The following is a 25548-nucleotide window of genomic DNA, read 5'->3' on the forward strand; positions in this document are numbered from 1 at the left end:
CATGAATGAGTCTCATTTTACAAAAATAAGGAAACATTTTTTCATTGGATTGGTTACTGAAAAGTGGTATTTGAAAAGTCTTTGTCCTAATGATAAAATATCTCTAACCTTTATTTTCTAGAAATGATACTCATGACTGGAAATTAAATGTCATCCCAAGAAGCCCACACAGCTGTTTTACTGAGAAACTGGTAATGAGTAAAGCTGTGGAAGTTAAGAAATCTTTGCAGATACCCTGTGAACACAATTACTATCAACAACTGGCCAATAGAACGGTATTATATAAGGTAGTGCCTTTAAAATATTTTAACTGAAGACAGTAGAAAAGACAAAATTCCAAAAGGAGGGTCTGATGGCTGTGCAGCATTCTGGTCTCATAATGTGTAACATACAAGCTGTGGGTCTGCACAGCTCAGCTGACTTGTCTGAGCTCCTACATCCACGTAGGATGCTCCAGGTTAGGTGTTCAGTACACACGTTGAATCCATATTGGCAGTCAGATTCTTAACCCTGGATCACCAATGAAGCCCTCTTTATGCCTTTCTAATCAGTCCACTGTCTTCTGATGAGGGACTTCAGCGGGCTGGGTGGTGTGCGAGGAACATGATTCTCTGAGTAATTCTGCTCCCCACTCCACTACCACCCCTAGGATGGGTAGTCCTGAATACATGGAATTAGGCTAAAAGCATTAAGAAATAGTTGTGTGGAAAGTTTTGACCCAAACAGGGATATTTTTGTGGTAGTGGTTTTTTTTTTTTTTCCCTCTCTCTCTCTCCTCTTCCTCCATTTCCTCCCTCTCTTTGTGTATATAAGAGAGAGATGAAAAGCAAATGATGAAAGCATTTACAATATCCCCATACTCTATTTCCCAGAGAATATTAATAATGCTATAATACCAGAAATAGGATTATATTTCTTTCTTTTTCTTTTTTTATTGTTCACATATACCCTTTATTCATCTTATCCTTGTTAACAATATACATACATAACCATATAATACAACAGTCATGAGCAGAAAATTAGCACTGATCCAATATGCTTTTGACCTGTGGTGTTGGAGAAGACTCTTGAGAGTCCCTTGGACTTCAAGGATATACAACCAGTCCATCCTAAAGGAGATCAGGCCTGGGTGTTCATTGGAAGGACTGATGTTGAAGCTGAAACTCTAATAGTTTGGCCACCTGATGCGAAGAGCTAACTCATTTGAAAAGACCCTGATGCTGAGAAAGATTGAGGGTGGGAGGAAAAGGGGACAACAGAGGATGAGATGGTTGGATGGCATCACCAACTCAATGGATGTGGGTTTAGGTAGACTCCGGGAGTTGGTGATGGACAGGGAGGCCTGGTGTGCTGGTTCATGGGGTTGCAAAGAGTCGGACATGACTGAGCAACTGAACTGAACTGAACTGAACAATATTATTAACTAAACTACAGACCTCATTCTAATTCCACTAGTTTATCTTTTTTGTTTCAGGGTCCAATTCACTAATGGGAGTATATTTCATTGTTCCAGTAGAGGCAGTACCAAATCACTGAGACATTTGTTCAGAAATTGCTAGTTTTCATTTTCTTTCCCTCTTTCTCTAAAGATCTTTAACTTAACATTTTAAATTCTTGTCATAGGATACCATTTTTACTCAAGGTATTTTAACTTGCTTTTTCTAAAACAGAACTGTGAAAAGATGGAGAACAATCAAAACCCATTTTTAAAGAATGCAGAGTTTAAAGATCAGGGATATTATACCTGTGTGTTTTTCCTACATCATAATGGAAAGCTATTCAACGTCACCAAAACCTTCAATATTACAATAGTTGGAGGTAAGATAAATTTTAGAATCAGGAAGAAACAAATATGTCTTAGTAAAATGGACTATTTTCTTTCTTCTAAAGTCATACAGGAAGGCAGAGGCAACTTAGTTGGACTTGTGACCACATCACTAATTCACATATAAGGGTCAAAATCATTTTGGCATCATCTTCCACTCTGGATAATTTTGCAGGGATGGAGTGAGGGTGGGTAATGAAAGTTGTTATAAGTGAACCTCTGATGTTCTTCCATTTGCTATTTCAGTACATTGTGGAATCTTTTCTTAAGCATCTGCTTTTACTCAATATTGCTTATTGAGCATCTATATTCAATAAACTGAGTATTAGGAGGTAAGAAAAGCAGGGAAATATGAAATTAAGTGAATAATGCACTGTTTTCAGGAATTTGATTATATATAGTCATGAGAGGTTAAAGCCAAATCTGAACTCTGGACCCTGACACTAAATTAAATCTTGGAGACAGAATTTTAGGTGAAGTAGAAAGAAATAGCTTTATTACTTTGCCAGGCAAAGGGGGCCACAGTGGGCTAATGCCCTCAGGATTGTGTGTCTCCACCTGGAAGGGGTAGTGAGGAGTCAGAGTCATGATTCAAAGAGGGCATGGTCAGCTTGAGGACATTCTTCTGATTGGTTGGTGGGGAGGTAAGTGAGCATCAGCATGATCAACCTGGTTGTAACCAGTCTGGGGCCTACATTCTTGTGGGCAGCACACCATTCATTGTCAACCTAAAAAATATTCACAACCTCAAAGTTGAGAGTTGTGAAGCCCAGAAGGCAGCATCTCAAGTAACCCTGAGAGCACTGCTCCAAGGTTAGAGGTGAACGGGGAGCCGGGTTAGAAGTTTTGCAACAAAGGGTAGGTAATCTGAACCTCAAGAGCATCGTTAATTAAAGAAAACTAGGTATCACAAGTTAAGGAATTTAGTGCTTTTCTGTGTATGGGAAGATATAAGAACCGTGGCTCCTTGAAGTCATTCCTTTGCTATGCACCTTTGCTTCCGTGATGGCTCAGCTGGTAAAGAATCTGCAATTCAGGAGACGTGGGTTTGATCCCTGGGTTGGGAAGATCCCTTGGAGAAGGGAAAGGCTACCCCCTCCAGTATTCTGGCCTGGAGAATTCAATGGACTGCATAGTCCATGGGGTTGCAAAGAGTGGGACACAACTGAGCAACTTTCACTTCACTTCACTTCAGCCATCTGGGGCCAGTATCCTGTGTTTTCACATCTGGCGTTTCCTAAGGGCTCACCCTGGGGAGTGGCTGTAGCCTGATGACTGTGAGATGGCAGGTATGCTACTTCCCGAGTTCCCTCAGGGCTCAGAAGCTCACATTAGTGCTGTGCTCATTTGCTTAGTTGTGTCTGACTCTGTGCAACCCCATGGACTGTAGCCTACCAGGCTCTTCAGTCCATGGGATCTCCCAGGCAAGAATATGGGAGTGGGTTGCTGTTTCCTAATTCAGGGGTTCTTCTCAACCCAGGGATTGAACCTGGAGTGGGTTGCCATTTCCTCCTTCAGGAAATCTTCTTGACCCAGGGATTGAATCTGTGTCTTTTGCAACTCCTGCATTAGCAGGTGGATTCTTTACCACTAACACCATGTGGGAAACCCTAACTCACATTGGAGGGCTGCAATCTCTGATGAGGATGGGATGGTTGGATAGCATGACAGACTCAATGGTCATGAGTTTGAGCAAACTCCAGGAGATAGTGAAGGACAGGGAAGCCTGATGCACTGCAATCCATGGGGTTGCAAAGAGTTAGGAGATAGTGAAGGACAGGGAAGCCTGATGCACTGCAATCCATGGGGTTGCAAAGAGTTAGGAGATGGTGAAGGACAGGGAAGCCTGATGCGCTGCAATCCGTGGGGTTGCAAAGAGTTGGACCTGGCTGAGCAACGGAACAACAACTGATGACTGTGACATCCTTTGTTAACTGATAGGGCAGAAAGTATTCTATTTATCACTGCTAAGTTCTCCCACCTGGCGGGGGTTTCAGTGTTTGCAAAACAGCTCAAAGATACTGTTCTGTGTACCCCTTGAGGGGGAACCAGGACACTGCCCCAAGGCTGCACTATTCTTTCTTGACTGTTCCTCCCTTGTCGCTGCATCCTGGAAACTCAGGTCCTGGAGGCTGAATGAAGCCAATTTCCTGTATTCAATAAATGGGGGACACAGAAAGGCTTTTGTGCCCAGGAGCCCCCCTGGATACTGCTCTGTATCAAGATGATAAGCCACATAGAAGCCCCATGGAATATGAAATTAGAGTCATCTGTGAGTTTCTAAGGGTTCAGAAAGAGTCCAGAGGTAGAAGACATGCTGGAGGCTGTTTGAGCTTGTTCCTAGAGGCAGAGCATGAAGGACAGATAGGAGGACATGCTAGGGAGAGTCCACTCAGGCGAGAGCATGTAAGGAGCACAGGTGTGGCTGTGGAAGAAGCTTTTCATTTGGGGATGATGCCTTTTATTCTGGTTTACCATGAACCCAGACCCTATGTAATGGAAACACTGAAGCCTGGGTTGTAGGGTATTGGAGACCTTGCTTGCTTGCTTGGAAAGTCTCTTCAGTCATGTCTAACTCTTCACGATCACATGGACTGTAACCTTCCAGGCTCCTCTGTCCATGGGGACTCTCCAGGCAAGAATATTGGAGTGGATAGCCATTTCCTTCTCCAAGGGATCTTCCCAACCCAGGGATCTAACCCAGGTCTCCTGCATTGCAGGCAGGTTCTTTACCATCTAAGCCACCAGAGCACCAGAGCTGGAGACATTAGAAGTAATTATTTAATTAAATCCCACGCAGTGAAGATATCCTTCATATGGCTCAGCCAATAATAGATCATTCAGTCTCTTCTTGGGAACTGCCTTGGAAATGACCAAATCACTCAGCAGCTGGGTCCAGATTTTAATGCTTAATTGTCAATGAGTCTTTTTTTTTTTCCATTGAGTCCAGTTATGCCTTCACAATGAACTGTGGAAAATTCTTAAAGAGATTGGAATACCAGACCTCCTGACCTGCCTCCTGAGAAATCTGTATGCAGGTTAAGAAACAACAGTTAGAACTGGACATGGAACAACACACTGGTTCCAAATCGGGAAAGGAGTGTGTCAAGGCTGTATATTGTCACCCTGCTTATTTAACTTATATATCATGAGAAGTGCTGGGCTGGATGAAACACAAGCTGGAATCAAGATTGCTGGGAGAAATATCAGTAATCTCAGATATGCAGATGACACCACCCTTATGGCAGAAAGTAAAGAAGAACTAAAGAGCCTCTTGATGAAAGTAAAAGAGGAGAGTAAAAAAGTTGGCTTAAAACTCAACATTCAGACAACTAAGATCATGGCATCTGGTCCCATCACTTCATGGCAAATAGATAGGGAAACAATGGAAACAGTGAGAGACTATTTTCTTGGGCTCCAAAAATCACTGCAGATTATGAGTGCAGCCATGAAATTAAAAGACACTTACTCCTTGGAAGGAAAGTTATGACAAACCTAGGGAGCATATTAAAAAGCAGACATTACTTTGTCAGGAAGGTCCATCTAGTCAAAGCTATGGTTTTTCCAGTAGTCACGTATGCATGTAAGAGTTGGACTCTAAAGAAAGCTGAGCACGGAAGAATTGATGCTTTTGAACTGTAGTGTTGGAGAAGACTCTTGACAGTCCCTTGGACAGCTAGGAGATCCAACCAGTCCATCCTAAAGGAGATCAGTCCTGAGTGTTCATTGGAAGGACTGATGCTGAAGCTGAAACTCCAGTACTTTGGCCACCTGATGCGAAGAGCTGACTCATGTGAAAAGACCCTGATGCTGGGAAAGATTGAAGGCAGGAGGAGAAGTGGACGACAGAGGATGAGAGGGCTAGATGGCATCACCAACTCAATGGACATGAGTTTGAGTAAATTCCAGGAGTTGGTGATGGACAGGGAGGCTGGGCATGCTGCAGTCCATGGGGTCACGAAGAGTCAGATGCAACTGAGTGGCTGAACTGAACTGATGCCTTCCTGTAGTTTCCACTCGTGTCTGTGGTTGCCTTCAGTAACTCCTCAAATTAAATCTGGTCCCTTCTGCAAATGACAGCTCCTTCAAGTGTCTGAAGACAGGTGGCTTATCCACCCTTCTTGTTCTTTCCCAGGAAGCTGTAAACTCCTAGGTTGACTCATCCAACAAAGTCATGGGCTCACAGTTTCTAGAGCTCATTTACTTTAGCAGCGTCTTCCCTCTTCTCTCCAACTGTCCACTTCTATAGCTGTATTCCACACATGCATTGTGAATGTACAAATTACCACAAACTTCCTGTCTTCAAACAATATAAATTTATTGTACAGTTTTAGAGGTCAAAAGTCTAAAATGGTTTCCCTGGGCTAAATTCCGGGTTTCGGTAGGATTGTGTTCATTCTAGAGGCTCTGCAGGAGAATCAATACCTTGCCTTCTCCGGCTTCTAGAGGCTCCTGCATCCTTGGCACATGCCACTTCACAGTGCCTTGCACCCAGTAAATCTATTTTGAGGCATTGAGGGCAGAGAGAAGGGAGAACATAAAGACAATTCCCAGTGAGTCTGCATCTTCTAAGTCTGGAGGTTTCATTGACTTCCTGCACCTTCTGGCTTTTAGCTGTGCTGGGCAGAAGTCATAGGTGGAATTGAGGGGAGACCAAGTTCAGTAAGCTCTCTCCAGCTAGGTGAGCTTTGAGTTGATGGAAAGTGAAAGGGCAACCAGTATTCCCTGCCTCCCTTATCTAATGAAAATACAATTAAGTAATAAATGTAAAGTGATGATTGTTAGAATCTTTGTTCCCTGGAATAATAAGTATATTACAACAGATGTTGTAATACATCTGTCTTAGCAAAGCTCCCTGCAACACTAATGCATTTTTGTTTTCTTTATTCACTTTCAGACCACAGTAATATAATTCCAGCTCTTCTTGGACCAAAGATCGAAGAAGTTAAAGTGGAACTAGGTATATTTGACATACATATATTTTGGGTTTCTGAACAGGGGGCATAATTGAGTCTTTCAAGGCTGATTCTGGTTTTTTATTGATCAACGTTGTATTCGTAACACATGCCATGTTTACTGAAGAATATTGCAGAAGCAGGAAAACCTTGTCATTGTTTGAATGTTGCCCCTTTTAGTGATAGTTAAAATTAGCAATGTGTTCAAAAGATTATGGAAGTGCCGATGGTTTGCAGACCTGTGGTTTTAATCACTTTCTATGTGGCTTTTCTCTAACAGTAACTTGTTTAGTCACTAAGTCATGTCCGACTCTTTGCGACCCCCTGAACTGTAGGCCTCTAGGCTCCTCTGTCCATGGGATTTTCCAGGCCAGAATACTAGAGTGGGTTGCCATTTCCTTCTCCAAATAGTAACTGTGGTCATTTTTAAATATGGAAACTCAGTGAGAATTCTCTGGAGAAATTATTCAAACTTACTGTATGGTTTGAATATTTGATTAAGGGATTCAAATATTAAGGGATTGATTTGATTTGAATCAGTGTTTGAACTGGTGTTTTTGCTATTCAGTTGCTGAATTGTGTTGGGTTTAGTGACCCTGTGGACTGTAGCCCGCCAGGCGCCTCTGTCCATGTACTTCTCCAGGCAAGAAGCCTAGTGTGGGTAGCCATTCCCTCACCAGGGGATCTTCTGGCCCAGGGATTGAACTTGTATCTCCTGCATTGGCAGGTGGATTCTTTATCCCTAAGCCACCAGGGAAGCCCCAGTTCACCCTGGAAGAACTTTATTCCTCACTGTACTTTCTGTCCCACTGTTTCTCTTGGTTTTCCCTGAACTTTGACATCTTTAATTTTTAGCTAATTTAATTTTTTGTCTTTTATCCATTTTGTTTTTCTAGACGTTACAGTGGGTGTTTTGGCCTGACACTACTTATTAGACTGTTGGTTGAAAAGAAAGTCCACTGGCCTTCCTAAGTTTTAATAATTGATTTCAACATAAATATTTGAATAGAGGCCAATTCATAGTTTGGTGATGACTTGTAATCACAACCTAATTTCTCTGCTTTGTAAGTTTTTCTTTTATTAATGAAAACAGGCATATTTTTCTTAGATGCAGCACTATATTAGCATTGTATGTTACATTAATATACATTGGCTTTATTAATTTTAGCCTTTGGGAAACTTGAGTTTCTAAAATCAGAACGTTGGTTGTCAACTTTTACCTAGGAAAAGATATACAGCTCAACTGCTCTGCTCTGCTGAATGAAAAGGATATAATTTACTGGAACACCTGGAGAAAAAATGGAAAGGATCCTAATGTACATGAAGGGGAAGTGACGAGAATTAGGTATGGCTATGTGATATATTGTTGTTGTTCAGCTACTAAGTCGTGTCTGAGTGTTTTGCAACCCCATGGGCTGTAGCCCGCCAGACTCCTCTGTCCATGGGATTTGCCAGGCAAGAATACTGGAGTGGGGTGCCATTTCCTAATTTAGGAGACCTTCCCAGACCAAGAATCAAACCCACATCTCCTGCATTGGCAGGTGGGATCTTTACCACTGAGCCACCAGGGAAGCCCCTGGATCATATATATATATGAGATCAAAACACCAGACTCCTGAAAGACTGATAGGATGCTTGGGATGAATTTAACTTATAATTATAACTTATATATTTTATAATTATAATTCTCATATCTAAGCTGATGAATGATGCAGAAATTTATTGCTGAGGTCTAAGTTAGAAAGAGAAGGTCGGGACTTCCCTGGCAGTCCAGGGGTCAAGTCTGCATGCTTCCAATGCAGGGGGTGTGAGTTTATTCCCTGATCAGGGAGCTAAGATCCTGCATGCCATGTGGTGTAGTCAAAAAAGAAAAAGAAGGTCAGTGAGGCTTATTAGCACTGCCTTACGGAATTAGCTTTTGGTGAGTCAGGATCTGATGGGGGTGAAGACTTTACCTCCACCATCTTATGGAAGAGTGATTAACTAGGCCACTGTCGTATGAGCTTTGAACATTGTGTTAAATGCTTTGATTTTACGAATGTGCCAGAGAAAAGGCCACATCAGGAGACTGGGGCATGTACAAGTCACTCTGGGCCCCTTGAGTGCACTCTGGACCCTTATTGCATGCCTGGCTGTGTTGCCTATGTGTCACCGTGGGGCCAGCTGGGTGTCCGTAGGTGACGCAGTGCATCATCAGCACCTCTCTCTGAGAATCCTGGAACACCCCCAGCCACAGGCAGGCCATCTATTAATACCACTTCCTCTCCAGATCTGCCCCCTGTACTTCCCCCTACACACTTTTCTTTGTTCTCTTGTTGGAAATTATGGAAACGAGGAGAACTAAAAATCGTGAAGATGCAGCACTGTTTATAATAGCCAGGACATGGAAGCAACCTAGATGTCCATCAGCAGACGAATGGATAAGAAAGCTGTGGTACATATACACAATGGAGTATTACTCAGCCATTAAAAAGAATACATTTGAATCAGTTCTAATGAGGTGGATGAAACTGGAGCCTATTATACAGGGTGAAGTAAGCCAGAAAGAAAAACACCAGTACAGTATACTAATGCACATATATGGAATTTAGAAAGATGGTAATGATAACCCTGTATGCGAGACAGCAAAAGAGGCACAGATGTATAGAACAGTCTTTTGGACTCTGTGGGAGAGGGAGAGGGTGGGATGATTTGGGAGGATGGCATTGAAACATGTATAATATCATATAAGAAACGAATCACCAGTCCAGGTTCAATGCAGGATACAGGATGCTTGGGGCTGGTGCACTGGGATGACCCAGAGGGATGGGATGGGGAGTGAGGTGGGAGGGGGGTTCAGGATGGGGAACACGTGTACACTCGTGGCAGATTCTTGTTGATATATGGCAAAACCAATACAATATTGTAAAGTAATTAGCCTCCAATTAAAGTAAATAAATTTAAATTAAAAAAAAAACGAAGGAAAAAAAAATCGCGACGATGGAGAGAGCCATTTGAAGACAGTTTTGTGAGTGTGAGGGGATATCTTCACTGGCCATGAGCTACGCTGACATAGACACTGCCTCCTGCTCTTTAGGGATAGTTCAGAGCTTCTTTGTATAGCATTCCTTATAGTGATTATCTTTATTTTTTTTTAGGGTGGTCCAACTAATCAATTATATTTGCTTTTTAAAAATTTTTATTGGAGTGTAGTTGCTTTACACTGTTGTGTTGGTTTCTACTGTACAACAAGCTGAATCAGCGATATATATGTACATATATATATGATTCTCTTTCTTAAGGGTGAGAATTAAGGGATTTTCTCAGGTCCAGGAGGGTTTCCAAAGATTGTTAGGTGAAAATGATGACTCAAGAAAACACTGATTTAAAGGACTAATCACGTACCCCCTGACATTTGTTGTTGGTCGACTGACATTGACCATAGTAATTATGGCAGCCTTTTCCCGTCAGTGTCCATTAATGGAAATTAGAAACACAGTAAGAGCAGATAGAAAAACCCAACAGGGTGGTTAGGTGTAAATATCTAGGAGGCAGCATTACTGCAAAACGTTCCAAATGGCGTATAGTTTAATACTTAAATGTCCTATATTAAAGAACATGAGTTTGAGTAAACTCTGGGAGATGGTGAAGGACAGGGAAGCCTGGTGTGCTGTGGTCCTACTGCCCATGGGGTTGCAAAAGAGTTGGACATGACTGAGTGACTGAACAGCAGCAACAAAGGAATGGTTATACTGTATTAAAACAAAACACACTGAACCTATGACCATTTACTCATTTTTGCCTGCACCTGCCTTTGTGGGATCTTAGTTCTCTGACCTAGAATCAAACCAGCACCTCCTCAAGTGGAAGTGCTCAATCTTAACTGCTGGACCACCTGGGAAGTCCCTCTACGGCCATTTCAATGCTTCTGAATGGTTTGGAGTCATTACCATCATTATTAAGGTAATTGTACACTCGGGTTTTAGTGAGTCATGGTCCTGAGGTGTCTGTCACCTTAGCTGCATTTTTTAGTTTTTCCTGCTTTTTTTATACACACACACACACACACACACACACTTGTTTGTGGATTTTACACTGATGTTGAAAGAAAGATGAAAGTGTTAGTCGTTCAGTTGTGTTTGACTCTTTGTGACCCCATGGACTCTTTACACCAGGCTCCTCTGTCCATGGAATTCTCCAGGCAAGAATACTGAAGTGGGGTGCCATTTCCTCCTCTAGGGGATCTCCACAACCCAGGGGCCAAACCAAGGTCCTCCCACATTGCAGGCAAATTCTTTACCGTATGAGCCACCAGGGAAGCTATTTCTGGTTTGGTGACTTCTGTAGAGAATTTGGTTCTAAAATGAAACAGAGAGTTGGAGGCTGCTGCGGGTCCCATGTCCAGCTGCTGGAGGCCTGGCAGGTGAATGACTATACTTGGGAGTGCTGGTTGACCCCAAGCCTATAGAGCCTGCCACTGGCAAGAGGCAGATATCAAGAGCATTTGCCTTGTATCAAAGACAGGACATCTTGAGTCCTTTCAGAAAAGAAAGACAGTTGGCTGTGTTGGTGGTCTCTGGTCATTTTCTGACACTTTCTGAGCAGCTTAACTGGTATTTCTCATGTGCTTGGAGGATGTCTGAAAATAGTATTGTGTTTTAACTTAAATGCAGAACAAAATAAGAGTTATCTTAGGATTGTGAGGACAAGCTTGACATGCATCTGTATCTGTACTAATGATTCGCAGCCCTGTCCCTGCTGGCAGAGACTTCACGGTGGGAGGGACACTGAATAGTCGGGACAGGAGGAATGGATGAAACACAGGCACACCTTGGAGCTGTTTCGGGTTTGGTTCCAGACTACCACCATAAAGCAAATACCGCAATAAAGCGAGTCCCATGAATTTTTTGGTTTCCCAGTGTACGTGAAATTATTTACACTATATACTGTGGGCTTCCCCAGTGACTCAGTGGTAAAGAATCTAGGAGATGCAGGAGACGCAGGTTTGATTTCTGGATTGGGAAGATCCCCTGGAGAAGGAAATGGCAACCTACTCCAATATTCTTACCTGGGAAATTGCATGGACAGAGGAGCCTGGCGGGCTACAGTCCATGGGGTCGCAAAAGAGTCGGATACAACTGAGCGACTGGGCGTGTACTGTACTCTATTAAGTGTGTAATGGCATTAAATGTAAAAAACAATATCCATACCTTATTTAAAAATACTTGATGGCTAAAATAAATGCCCAAACCATTACAATAGTAGCATTGAAGATCGCTGATCACAGATTCCCTAATAAATATAATGATAATGAAAAAATGTGAATTTCTGAGAATTACCAAAATGTGACACAGAGACATAAAGTGAGCAAATGCTGTTGGGAAAATGGCACCCAGAGACTTGCTTGATACACCTTGAATTTGTAAAAAGTGCAATATCTGCAAAGTGCAATAAAGCAAAGTTCAGTAAAATGAAGTATGCCTGTAATTGAGAGAGAAAATATTTTCTCGTATTTTTAACTGAACACCGTCGTCTTCCAGGCATTTAGTTCTAGGCAGCACCTGCCCCAGATGGTCTCAGGAGGACTGACATCCCCAGGGAGCAGGCAGCTCACACTTGAACAGAACTCACCAGAAAGCGAAGATCTCTGAAGTCCACAGAGCATTGCTTTTTACAGATGCATTTGCGCAAACAGATTCCTCTCTCATGGGTCATGTCGCTGGTAACGACACATAGCCTATTGCTAAATCATGTTCCTCTCTTACAGGACTTCAGAAGGCAAATGGCTTGCTTCCACAATACTGAGGATTGAGAACGTAAATACAAGAAATCTAAACTTTTCATACAATTGCACTGCGGTCAATGAGGGAGGCATCGACACCAAAAGCTTCCTCTTGCTGCTAAAAGGTGTGAGGAATTTTATTTTTGGAAGTCGGTGCAAACCTAGACTGCTACAGCTGAGAGGCCCGTCATAACTCATCACTTCCTCACCTCACATACCAAGAACCAGGCTCCTGAGAGGTGAAGGGCTTGACTTTTCACAGGCGTCCAGTGGGAGCACTGGTCTCAGCTCACTGCTGTCCCTCATAATATAACGTTAAGCGACAAAGAGTGATCACCATGTGGGTCCAATTAAGTAAATGTTTTCAGGGAAAAAAGAAAATCTAGAAGGAAATGTACTAGCATGTTGGCAGTGGCCATGGCCACACTGTGGAATGGTTATTACAAATTATTCTATTGGGGTTTCCCTGCGGTCTGGTGATTGGGACTCCAAACTTCCAATGCAGGGGGTGTGGGTTCGGTTCCAGCATAAGATTCCTCATGCTGTGTAGCCAAAAAATTAAAATAAAGAAAAAATACAATGTGCAACTTTAAAAGTTTTGAACAGATTTATTAAAAAGAATTATTCTGTCCTTTATGACAGAATAATTTAATTTAACCTTTATGGGTTATGTTGTCCATAATGAGCATAAACTCAACCCATCTAGGAAAGGTAACTTGTTTTCTCAAAGGACATTTTCATATAAAAATATGCAAAAGTTCTCAGAGCTGAGTGCCAGGTAATGTGCTCACTACTTATTTGTAATATTTAACCCACCTTCAAAGCAGCAGCCCTGTATGTGAAGGAGAAAATACTACCAGCTTCATTGCTGTCCTGTGTGTATAGATAAAACACTAAGAGTTGAGGGTATCAGTGACTTTCTCTAGGACACAGAATAGGTGCTGGATCCAGGCTGAAGCCCACATGCCCTCGCCTGGGCACTCAATCTCTCAAGGTTACCAGGGAGTAAGCGGGTGGGGGAGGGGCAAATCGGAAGTTTGGGATTGACATATACACAGCGCTGTATATAAAACAGAGAACAAATGAGGCTCTACTGTATAACATAGGGACCTCTACTCAGTATTCTATAATGGTCTATGTAAGAAAAGAATCTGAAGAAGAGTGAATTTATGCCCACATATAACAGACTCACTTTACTGTGCATCTGAGACTGGGATAGCAGTGTAAATCAACTGCGCTTCAATTAAAATACAGTGTCCTTTGCAGAGACATGGCTGCGGCTAGAGAGTGTCATACAGAGCGAAGTCAGAAAGGGAAAAACGAATACCGTATATGCATATGTGTGTGCAACGTAGAAAAATGGTGTGGATGCTCCTACTCACAGAGCGGAAATAGAGACACAAACGTAGAGAACAAATTATGGGTACCCAGGGGGAAGTGGGGGGTTGGGATGGACACATAGAGACTAATGAGATAGATGACTAATGAGAACATACTGCAGAGCACGGAGAACTCTGCTGAATGCTTTGTGGTGAGCTGAATGGGAAGGAAGCCCATTCGGGAGGGGGTACATGTGTGGCCGATTCATTTGGCTGTACAGTAGAAACTAGCACCACATTGTAAATCAGCAAAAATTAATTAAAAATAAATAAAAATTAATCTTAAAAGATTCCACGCCTTCACAATATGTTCCCAGCCCACTAACTGAGATTTATGTGTGGGTCCTTCTGCATTTTGCCCCGGTGTCTCAGCATCCTAGAAATCTGACTTCCTTGGGTAGAAACAGATTCTCAGTTCACATCTCTGTATAATACCCTTGTACACATTTCTATGGAGCAAAAAGATCACCACAGGAGACTAAGGGCAGGAGTTCAGAGTAACTGGATAGACAAGTTGATTTGTGTTAAAGGTAAAAAAAAAAACTGACCACAGCAATATGATGGTGAAAGACTCTAATGAAATTTTCCTGACTGATTTTCCCATTTTCTTTTTCTTTCTAGAAGACATGGTTGACATCCCAGGCCACGTCTTCACTAGAGGAATGATCGTAGCTGTCGTGATCTCAGTGGTGGTTGTCTGCCTTGTGACCATGGGTGTCATTTATAGAGTTGACTTGGTTCTATTTTATAGACATTTCATGGGAAGAGACGAAACCTTAACAGGTAATGAATGTCATAATGCTGGGATCTCTTATCTTACAGTTTCATTAAGAAGCTATGAATTAATCTTCACCTTATGTTGATTATATTGTTGGGTTAATGGTAGTAGTGGAGAAGGCAATGGCAACCCACTCCAGTACTCTGGCCTGGGAAATCCCATGGATGGAGGAGCCTGGTGGGCTACAGTCCATGGGGTCGAGAAGAGTCGGACACGGCTGAGCGACTTCACTTTCACTTTTCACTTTCTTGCATTGAAGAAGGAAATGGCAACCCACTCCAGTATTCTTGCCTGGAGAATCCCAGGGATGGGAGCCTGGTGGGCTGGTCTATGGGGTCACATGGAGTTGGACACGACTGATGTGACTTAGCAGCAGCAGCAATGGCAGTAGAGGTTTTCCATAAGAAAAATTGATCTGACGAATCATCTGCTGTGGATGTTGTCTGTGCCACTTTTTCTTGTGCTTACTTACCTGTTGTCAAAAATTATTCTCTAATGGTTTCATGCATGTATGCTGTGTCCTTCTAAATGTGCTGTGACGTGTTCTTGCCCAAGGACTGTGTGTCTGAATGTCATTGCTCACACACCATCTGGTGCCTTACACAAAGTGCACACTCAGTTAAAGTCATTTAAATTGAGTTGAGTTGTATCATGGTTCATTATTTAAACCCAGCAAAGGAGGCTGCATGATGGACTTGCAAGAACCTTGAACTCCATACCACATGACCTGAGTTCCAGTCCCCTAGCTCTGCTATTTTTTTATCTGCTCCTCCTTCTATCTGGGGACTGTGGTTTCTCAGTTTTCCTAATTTTGAAGGTGATCAGAGGTCCTCAAGATTCAAAATAGAGGGGCTTCCCTGGTGATCCAGCGGCTAAGACTCCATGCTCCCAATGCAGGGGCCCCGGGTTTGATCCCAGGTCTGGGAACTAGATTCCACATGCTGCAGCTAACAAAAGATATTCTGAGTGTCACTACTAAAAAGAAACCCCACATGCCACAGTGAAGAGCCCAAGGGCTGCAAATAAGGCCCAGGGCAGGCAAATAAAGAGATAAATTTTTTTTTTTATTCAAAATAGTTACCAAATTAGAAAGGTATGGGTATAATCCATTGCACTTGCTTTTATATCTGTGTGTGTGTGTGTGTGTGTAGCACATACATAGCTCAAAATATTAAAACTCTTAGAAATGATACGTACATGTTCGTCCAACGCCTGTTTCCCGCCTCATCTCCTATTGGTAGTATATTCAAATGAATGTTAATAATATAGAATCATATTTTACTCCTATTTGAAAGACAGATCTTGCCATGCTCTACACCTATTCTGAACTTTGTTTTATTGTATCTTGGATACCCTTCCATCTTAGTTTATAAAGCCTCTCATTTTTTCGGGTTGCACAATGTTTTATTTCTATGAATGCACCTTTGTTTATTGAGTCACCACTTGATGGACACTCGGGTTTCTTACAACCTTCCATTATTGCAGAAGTGATGTAGTGGAGAACTTAGTATAGTCATCATTTCGTTTGTGTGCAGTGTAACTGAAGGGAAACTCCCTAAAGGAGAATAACTAGAAATGTAGATGTGGATACAGTTGGTTTGATGTACACTCCATCATGTCCAACTCTCTAGCCCCGTGGACTGTAGCCCGCCAGGCTCCTCTGTCCATGGAATTTTCCAGGCAAGAATACTGGAGTCAGTTGCCATTTCCTACCCCAGGGGATCTTCCCAGGCCAGGAATCAAACTTATGTCTCTTGCATCTCCTGCATTGGCCGGTGGATTCGTTTACCATTAAGTCACCTGGGAAGCCCAGTAGAATCACTGACTCTTACTTATACTGAGAGACAGCTGTATTTCACAACAACCTAAGAGTTATGCAAGGGACCCACTTACTGATTAAATTCAGAAGTAGCTCTGTTTCTGCCAACTTTTCTTACCTTTGATATGCATGTGAATTCTGCAATTTTTACCAAATGTTCAGTCTTTTGTATGTGCTCTATTCCTCAAAGCAGTTGCTCTAAACCAAAGATAAGTTCTGATTTGAACTGCTGAACCAGGATGCTAGAGGCAGAATTGAAGAATCTTTTCCCAGAGACAGAAAGGGTTGTTTTGTGAGCCTGGATGCTGCTGAAGATATTGGGCTGGGTTGTTGAGCATAAGTGATACTCAATATAAAGAACATGGACCAAGAATGCTTTTACCCTATTCTTTTGAAATAGAGAAGCCAATAATATTTAGCCTTAAACTCAGTAGCAAATTCATTCACCCCAGTAATGTACACAAGCATAAATCTAATTCCTCTAGCATCTAACCAAATGTCATGGGATAAGGTAGACCTTTTTACACCTACTCCCCCTTCTTCCTCTACTGACCCCAACTAACATCATATCCATGGAGATCTCTGCTCACTCTTAGACCAAGTTTTTTTTTGTTTATTTGTTTGTTGTTTTGTTTACACTGTCTTGTAGCTGCTAACATTATTTGTCAGCTTTTCCAAGATGTTGCCTGTGTCCACTCTGTCTTCTCAAATAGATTGGATGAAAGCAGAAGAGAGAAATGTGTATTATTTTTCAGTCACCCAGTTAGTAGAACAGTCTTTATTGTTTGCTGACACAGTCTCCTTGAACATTGCTTTCCTATCCAGAATTAAGTAGGAGCAAATGTCATCAATGAAAACCTATAATAGAACAGAAGCTTTTCTATTGCTGTCTAAAGCATCATAGACCATGTAGCATGTGTTCCTATAGCATATGATTTCAATCATCTCCAGTCACTTCGTTCCATTCTCCAGGGTAAATACTCAGCTTTGTTTTTATTCTCACTTTCAGGGGGTGGTTTTGAGGGTAGATTCAGATGGCAGTAGAATTAAATGATATTAATAGCAGTAGAATAAGCCAAGGTAAGATTTGCTCCCGGATCCTGGAGAGAACATATTTGGGCTCCTTGACCTTCTATTTTCTTTAAATTTCTTTAATGCCCTAACCTAAAGTTTGTAGTCCTTCCAGTTATGGCTTTTTGGAGGCCTGGTCTAGAACTTGAACTCTTCATCTGTTTTCACAGGTCTCTGTGTCAAGAGACCTTTTTGGTGTCAAACAATGGGACTTTTAATGTACATGCTTAGGAAACATTTGCCAGTTGACTACTTGATTCCCATACAAGGTCTGAGTATGTTATTTTTTTGTTGGCCTATAATAATAACTGAATGTATTCCTTGTTGACAACTTCAAAAGTCAGAGATAAAGAGTGATGCATGAAAAACATGGAACCAAAGGATATTTGAGGGACCTTATGCATTACCTAGTTTAAACATTCTTGTTTTATTTTTAAATTTGTTTTCTATCAAAAATATTTTATTCTTTTATTTAATAGCTTCATCGAGGTATAATCAATATATGAAGAACTGCACAGATTTTTTTATTGGAGTATAATTGCTTAACAGTGCATTAGTTTCTGCTGTACCACAAAGTGAATCAGCTCTATGTATACATACGTCCCTTCCCTCTCGGACCGCCCTCCACCAACGAGCCCCCCGCCCCCGTGACATCCCACCCTCCTAGGTCATCACAGAGCACCAAGCTGAGCTCCCTGTGCTCTCCAGCAGCTTCCCACTAGCCATCTGTTTCATACATAGTCATGTATGTAATTTAATGTCTACACTGTGTCGGACTGATGTGTTTGAATGTGAGGATGCTCTATTTGACTTTTCTCTTTCAATGATTCCATTCCCACCTTCCGGGGCTTTCACTCAAGTCTTTAGTTAAATAAAGCCTTGTTTTCACACTAATGAAAGGGGTCAACCTTATCTCCTAGATGGAAAAACATATGATGCTTTTGTGTCCTACCTGAAAGAGTGTCAGCCCGAGCATGGAGAGGAGCACGCGTTTGCTGTGGAGACTTTGCCCAGGGTGTTGGAGAAACATTTTGGGTATAAGTTATGCATATTTGAAAGAGATGTGGTTCCTGGAGGAGGTAAGAAAGGGAATACCAGATAGAAAACTAGTGGAAGGGGACTTCCCTGGCAGTCCAGTCATTAAAACTCCTAGCTTCCAATACAGGAGGTGTGGGTTCAATCCCTGGTCGGGGAACTAAGATCCCACATGCTGTGAGGTGAGGCCAAATAAGTAAATACACATTAATAATAAATAAACACAGTACATCCAATTTTAAAAGAAGGCCTTAAAAAATAAGGAAAATTAGTGGAGATGGTTTTTAAAAGATGAATAGCTTACCTTATAAAAGGCTCTCCTGTTTGCTTAAAAATGAAAGAAAAGTGAAAGTGAAAGTCACTCAGTCATATCCAACTCTTTGTGACCCCATGGACAGTCCAGTCAGTGCAATTCTCCAGGCCAGAATACTGGAGTGGGTAGCCGTTCCCCTGTAAACCAGAAATGATGAGCAACCTGTACTCCTTCCAAGTGTGGCCTCTGGGGAGCCTGGTCCAGAACTTGAACTCTTCCTCTTGCTTCAGAGGTCTCTGACTCTGGAGAAAGGGAGCAAGTGCTCCATTTTCAGAACCAGGGCCAGAATTGCTATTACAAAGCATTTAATAGACCAGAGTAAGGACTTACCCAGTGGCTCAGCAGTAAAGCATCTGCCGCCTGCCAGTCAGAAGATGCAGGTTCTATCCCTGGGTGGGGAAGATTCCCTGGAGGAGAAAATGGCAACTCACTCCAATATTCCTGCCTGGAGAATGCCATGGACACAGGAGCCTGTGGGTTACAGTCCATGGAGTCACAAATCATCAAACCTGATTGAGCACAGGATGAATCCCTCTTTTGATGGTATTTTGTATAGCAAAACCTAATAAAACTAATTTAATATGTGATTCTTTGGACTATAAACGCAGGTTAATTCTTACCAAAAAATGTTTCTTCTTTATCGTGTTGACATTGTGAGAAAATTAAAGTAGAAATTAGGAGTAATGGTAAAGGTTAAATAAAATGAGATTGATGGTTCCTACCATATTTTGATTGTGAAATTCAAGTTTTAAATTAATATATGAATACAAATGGCTGTAACATGATACTAAAGTATATTACAGCTAAACTCAAAGAGATTTAGTAACACTTCCACATTTCCTCTGAAAGTCTTTCAGAGATTTGGAATCTGGTGTCAAATTATTATAGATGCTGCTGCTGCTAAGTCACTTCAGTCCTTTCTGAGTCTGTGCGACCCCATAGATGGCAGCCCACCAGGATCCCCTGTCCCTGGGATTCTCCAGGCAAGAACACTGGAGTGGGTTGCCATTTCCTCCTCCAATGCATGAAAGTGAAAGGTGAAAGTGAAGTCTCTCAGTTGTTCTGACTCTTAGCGACCCCATGGACTGCAACCTACCAGGCTCCTCCATCCGTGGGATTTTCCAGGCAAGAGTACTGGAGTGGGGTGCCATTGCCTTATAGATGCTAGTGCCTCACAAATGATGCAACACAAATGTCTTGATAGTTACCATCACTCATTCATTCATTCATCATTCGCTGAGCACCATCTTTGTGGCAAATTCTAAGTTGGGCATTTAGGATAGGGCAGGAAATAAGAAACAGTTGTGGGGACTTCCCGGTGGTCCAGTGGTTACGACTTCACCTTCCAATGCAAGGAGTGCAGATTCCATCCCTGGTTTGGGAGCTAAGATCCCGTGTACCCAAAATGCAAAGTGTAAAACAGAACAATATTGTAACAAATTCAATAAAGACTTTAAAAATGGTCCACATCAAAAAAAAAAAGTCTTAAAAAAAGTGTTTTTTTCCTTCTTAGGTTACAAATTAAGAAGGGAAAATGTTACACATTAGAAAGAGAAAATATTTTTAAATATCAAATAACCTCTCTAAGAGATAACATACCAAACTGTCACATGCATTCGACACTGTGATGCTTTGTGTGTCACTGCTTTGTATCCAAGGAGACACGCTGTCACAAAGTATTTCTTCTTGATTTTGCATCCATTTTATTATTAAATATTTCCATTATTTTCTAGGAAGCATTTAGATAACAGGTTTCTTCTTCACTCTTAAATAAAAATAAAGAATGCTTGTATTGTTGTTCAGTTACTTAGTCATGTCCATCTCTTTGGGACCCCATGAACTGCAGCATGCCAGGCTTCCCTGTCCTTCACTGTCTCCCAGAGTTTGCTCAAACTCATGTCCAGACTCATGCCATCCAACCATCTCATCCTCTGTTGCACCCTTTTCCTCTTGCCCTCAATCTTTCCCAGCATCAGGGTCTTTTCCAATGAGTCGACTGAGTGGCCAAAGTATTTGGAGCTTCAGCTTCAGCGTCAGTCCTTCCAGTGAATATTCAGGGTTGATTTCCTTTAGAATTGACTGGTTTGATCTCCTTGCTGTCCAGGGGACTCTCAAGAGTCTTCTCCAGCACCACAGTATGAAAGTATCAATTCATAATTAGTTCAGGTTAGAACCTCAGTCTGCGAAGGGCTGGATCTAGAACAGAGGTTGGCAGTCTGTCAACCACAGGGCAGCTCCAGTCCTTGAAGCAGCCACACGCATTTGCTCCTGTGTTGTCTGTGGCTGCTTTTGAGCTAATCAGCAGAGTTGAATAGCTGTGACAAAGACAGTATGACCTGCCAAGGCTGAAATATTTACCATCTGGCCCCTTACAGAAAAGGTTTATCAACCTGTGGTCTGGAATAATGGCAGTGTTGTGGGCTTTTTTTTTTTTTTTTTTTAATATTTCAATTAGTATTTTAGCCTGTTCTTCCATGCGTGTAAAGAGGCAGGATGGTGTCATGGTTAGGAATAGACACTCTGGAACCAGACCACGTGGGGTCAGATTCCAGTTCTGCCATTTATCAGCTGTGTGACTCTGGGCAAGTTACTGAACCACTCTGTGCTTTGGTTTCCTCCTCTGTAAAATGAGGGTGATTACAGTACTTTCTTCATAGGATCATTGTGCTGATTAAAGGAGTTCATATACGCAACATGTTTAGAAGAAGGTATGGCACAGAGTTGGAAAAAGAAGTAACAATGCACTCCATTATTCTTGCCTGGGAAGCCCCGTGGATAGAGGAGCCTGGTGGGCTACACCCATGGGGTCTCAGAATCGGATGTTACTGAGCACACACACACCAGGCACAGAGGAAGGCTAAGGAGGTATTCATTATCTTTGTGCAGTTGATTGCTTCTTTAAACGCAGGGGGTATGAGTTCTATCCCTGGGCAGGGAACTAAGATCCCACATGCCACACAGCCAAAAAAAAAAATTAGTTAAAAAAATAGGCATATAAAACTGAGAATGACCTACTTTAAACTTTATTAGTGAAGCTGAGTTAAATAATACAAAATAGGACTGTGCAACATGATTTTTATCTCCTGTCCACCCTTTTGGTTTTCTTAAATTAACCTGCCACCTCTTATATTTTCAGCTGTTGTTGATGAAATCCATTCATTGATAGAGAAAAGCCGAAGACTGATCATTGTTCTCAGTAAAAGTTATATGTCTAGTGAAGTCAGGTATGAACTTGAAAGTGGACTCCATGAAGCACTGGTGGAAAGGAAAATTAAAATCATCTTAATTGAATTTACACCTGTCGGAGACTTCAGATTTTTGCCTCAATCACTGAAGCTTTTGAAATCCCACAGAGTTCTGAAGTGGAAGGCAGATAAGTCTCTGTCTTATAACTCAAGGTTCTGGAAGAATCTTCTTTATCTGATGCCTGCAAAAGCAGTCAAACCCTGCAGAGATGAGTCAGAAGTCTCGCCTGTTCTTTTGAAGTCCTAATCTTCAGAAAAGCTGAGCAGAAGAAAGAGCTCTTGACAGTCTGAGGACTGAGTGTCTGAGCCTGTGGATAACAGAGGGCATTATTCAAATATTTAACTCTACTCTGTGAACATCTTACTCACAGACTGAAGATGAACTTGGCATTTAGGTTGCCAGGGATAAGACTAAACATTCATCTATGGCCGGGGACTTCCACTGTTTGTGTGCTTAGTCGCTCAGTCACGTCTGACTCTTTGTGACCCCATGGACTGTACCCCACCAGGCTCCGCTGTCCATGGGGATTCTCTAGGCAAGAATATGGAGTGGGGTGCCATGCCCTCCTCCAGGGGATCTTCCCAACTCAGGGATCGAACCCAGGTCTCCCACATTGCTTGCATATTGTTTGCCATCTGAACCACCAGTGAAGCCCAAGAATACTGGAGTGGGTATCCTATCCCTTCTCCAAGGGAACTTCCCAACCCAGGAATCAAACCAAATCTATTATAGGCAGGTTCTTTACCAACTGAGCTACCAGCGAAGTCCCTGAGCTCCCAGAAGACTGGGGAGCTCAACAGAAATGTGTCTCCTGTTTCTCCTTCTATAACTGGATGCAGGCAGTCTGCTCAGGCACATGTTCAGCAACTGTGAGGTTGGATGTTGTTCAGTCACTCATTCGTGTCTGGTTCTTTGTGACCCCATGGACTGTAGCCCACTAAGCCTCCCTGTCCTTCACTATCTCCCGGAGTTTGCTCAGACTCATGTCCATTGGATCAATGATGCCATCCAACCATCTCATCCTCTGATATGAGGCTGGACATGGCACAAATAACTTAGGCCTTAAAATAAGGGCAGGTTTTAAGAGCTTTTTAATGCTAAAAGTTGAGCTAAAGGATTTTAAGTTTACCTTGTGGTATTGCCTATGCAGTGGGTGACACAGGAACTGGAATGGAGTCTCTCCCAGCTCTCGCAAGAGCTGCTACCTCTACACACCTCAGTGCCTGGGATTGGCTGGGGATGGGGTGGCAGGGCTGTGTGCAGGGCGAGGTATGAGGTTTGAGCTATTGTAACAGTGTTTCAACCTCAGGGCATCCTTAATTATCCTTACTACAGTTGCAGGCCTACAGTTGAAATCCCACTAAGATGCTACAGAGGGCTTGCTTAATTGGACCTATTTGTGGAAATTTCTTAAAAAGGAACTGCAAACAACCTTTTATCTTTCATGCCAGATACAAATCATTTTCTGGTTTTTTTAAAAAACAGTCTCAGACATTTATTGACTTTGAATGTTTAGACATGGGATAGGGACCAGATCAAATTAGTTATTAAGCAGCCAAAAAATTGATGGTTACTTGCTCAATTTTTTTTTGAACCTTTTATTTTATATTGGGGTATAGCTGGTTAACAATGTTGTGATAGATTCAGGTGGACAGCAAAAGGACTCAGCCATACATACACACGTATTCATTCTCCCCTAAACTCACTTCCCATCCAGGCTAACATAGCACATAATGTTATATAACATTGAGCAGAGTTCGCTGTGCTGTCCAGGAGGACCTTGTTGGTTATGCATTTTTAATATACTTGCTCCATTTTTAAAAGGTTACAAATTTAAAATGCCCCTCAGCTCAGCAGTAAAATAAATCAGCCTACCAATTTATTTGATCGGAGAAGGCAATGGCATCCCACTCCAGTACTCTTGCCTGGGAAATCCCATGGATGGAGGAGCCTGGTAGGCTATAGTCCATGGGGTCGCGAAGAGTTGGACACAACTGAGCAACTTCACTTTCACTTTTCACTTTCCTGCACTGGAGAAGGAAATGGCAACCCACTCCAGTATGCTTGGAGAATCCCAGGGATGGGAGCCTGGTGGGCCGCCGTCTATGGGGTCGTACAGAGTCAGACACGACTGATGTGACTTAGCAGCAGCAGCAGCAGGATCAAACCTACCAAGGGAGACACAGGTTCCATCCCTGGGTCGGGAAGATCCCCTGGAGAAAGAAATGGCAGCCCACTCCAGTATTCTTGCTGGGAAATCCCATGAACAGAGGAGCCCAGTGGGCTACATTCCATGGGGTCTCAAAGAGACAAGACTGAGCACCCACGCACAGACCTCGGATGGAGGGCAAGGCTGGGGGTGTGCAGCCAAGACACTTGAACTGGATCCTGGGTTTACTATTACCATGACCTCTGGCATCTCCTCTGACTCACCTGTGATGAGTTTTCCTCATCAGTAAAATTAGAATTTACAAGAATTGTTCAGGGGGACTAAATGAATAAATATAAATGAAGCACTTACATCAGTTACTGGCACGGAATTAACACTCTGTAAGTGTTGGTCCTGCCACTTTGGTATTAGTTGTTGCTTTTATTATTATTAGTTGCTAAGTCGTGTCTGACTCTCTGCAACCCCATGGACTGCAGCTTGCCAGGCTTCCCTTTCCTTCACTGTCTCCCTGAGTTTGCTCAAATTCAGGTCCATTGAGTCAGTGACTTGAGGATATTCGTTTATTCAGAGAAGCATAGAGGAAAAGCATATCCGTAGGATAAGCTTCATTGGAAAGGATATTTCTTCATTGGACATGTGCAACTTTCAATGTCTAAAGACATATATCTGTCTCCTTAAAGTGAACCCAGTCCTCTGGGCCTTTCTGATGGCCTTAGTGGTAATGGCTGGGCCTGAAAATCAGTGAGAGAGTGAGAGCTACCAGCCTTACAGAGAAAGGAAAGAGCTGGGTAAGCTTGGAAGCCTAGTTGGATATATGGGTGCAGTATGACAATTCCAAAAGAATTTAAAGCAGATACTGTTTAAAACAGCTGTGGTACTACTGTATATAAAATAGATGATCAGCTAGGACCTACAGTACAGTCCGGGAAACTCTATTCAGTATCCTCTAATGACCTATGTGGGAGAAGAATCTGAATGGATATATGGATGTGGATACATGACTCACTTGGCTGTACACCTGAAACGAACACAACATTGTAAATCAATGATACTCCAACACAAAATAAAAAATTTAAAAAATTAAAGGCAACTTAAAAAATTAAATAGAACAGCTGTGGTAGATACTACTGAAAATCAAAAATAAGATTTTCAGTATAAGAAAGTGATCTAACTTTTGTAGCACTACTTACAACTTT

General features: G+C 42.2%; 1 protein-coding gene across 1 annotated transcript in view; it reads left to right on the plus strand.

Annotated features, from left to right (window-relative positions):
* The window catches only part of IL18R1 (interleukin 18 receptor 1), a 28064-nt gene extending 5364 nt beyond the window's left edge, over window positions 1-22700 (plus strand). The window contains exons 4-11 of the mRNA XM_027554772.1: window positions 122-287; window positions 1671-1818; window positions 6723-6785; window positions 8005-8125; window positions 12527-12666; window positions 14542-14703; window positions 18509-18667; window positions 22073-22700. Of these exons, the coding sequence (XP_027410573.1) occupies window positions 122-287; window positions 1671-1818; window positions 6723-6785; window positions 8005-8125; window positions 12527-12666; window positions 14542-14703; window positions 18509-18667; window positions 22073-22428 (1315 nt within the window). The 3' untranslated portion in view covers window positions 22429-22700. The remainder of the gene's footprint in view (window positions 1-121; window positions 288-1670; window positions 1819-6722; window positions 6786-8004; window positions 8126-12526; window positions 12667-14541; window positions 14704-18508; window positions 18668-22072) is intronic.
* Window positions 22701-25548: the final 2848 nt, after the last annotated feature.

This window comes from Bos indicus x Bos taurus, chromosome 11 (genome assembly GCF_003369695.1).
Source record: "Bos indicus x Bos taurus breed Angus x Brahman F1 hybrid chromosome 11, Bos_hybrid_MaternalHap_v2.0, whole genome shotgun sequence".
In the NCBI taxonomy this organism is placed as follows: Eukaryota; Metazoa; Chordata; class Mammalia; order Artiodactyla; family Bovidae; genus Bos; species Bos indicus x Bos taurus.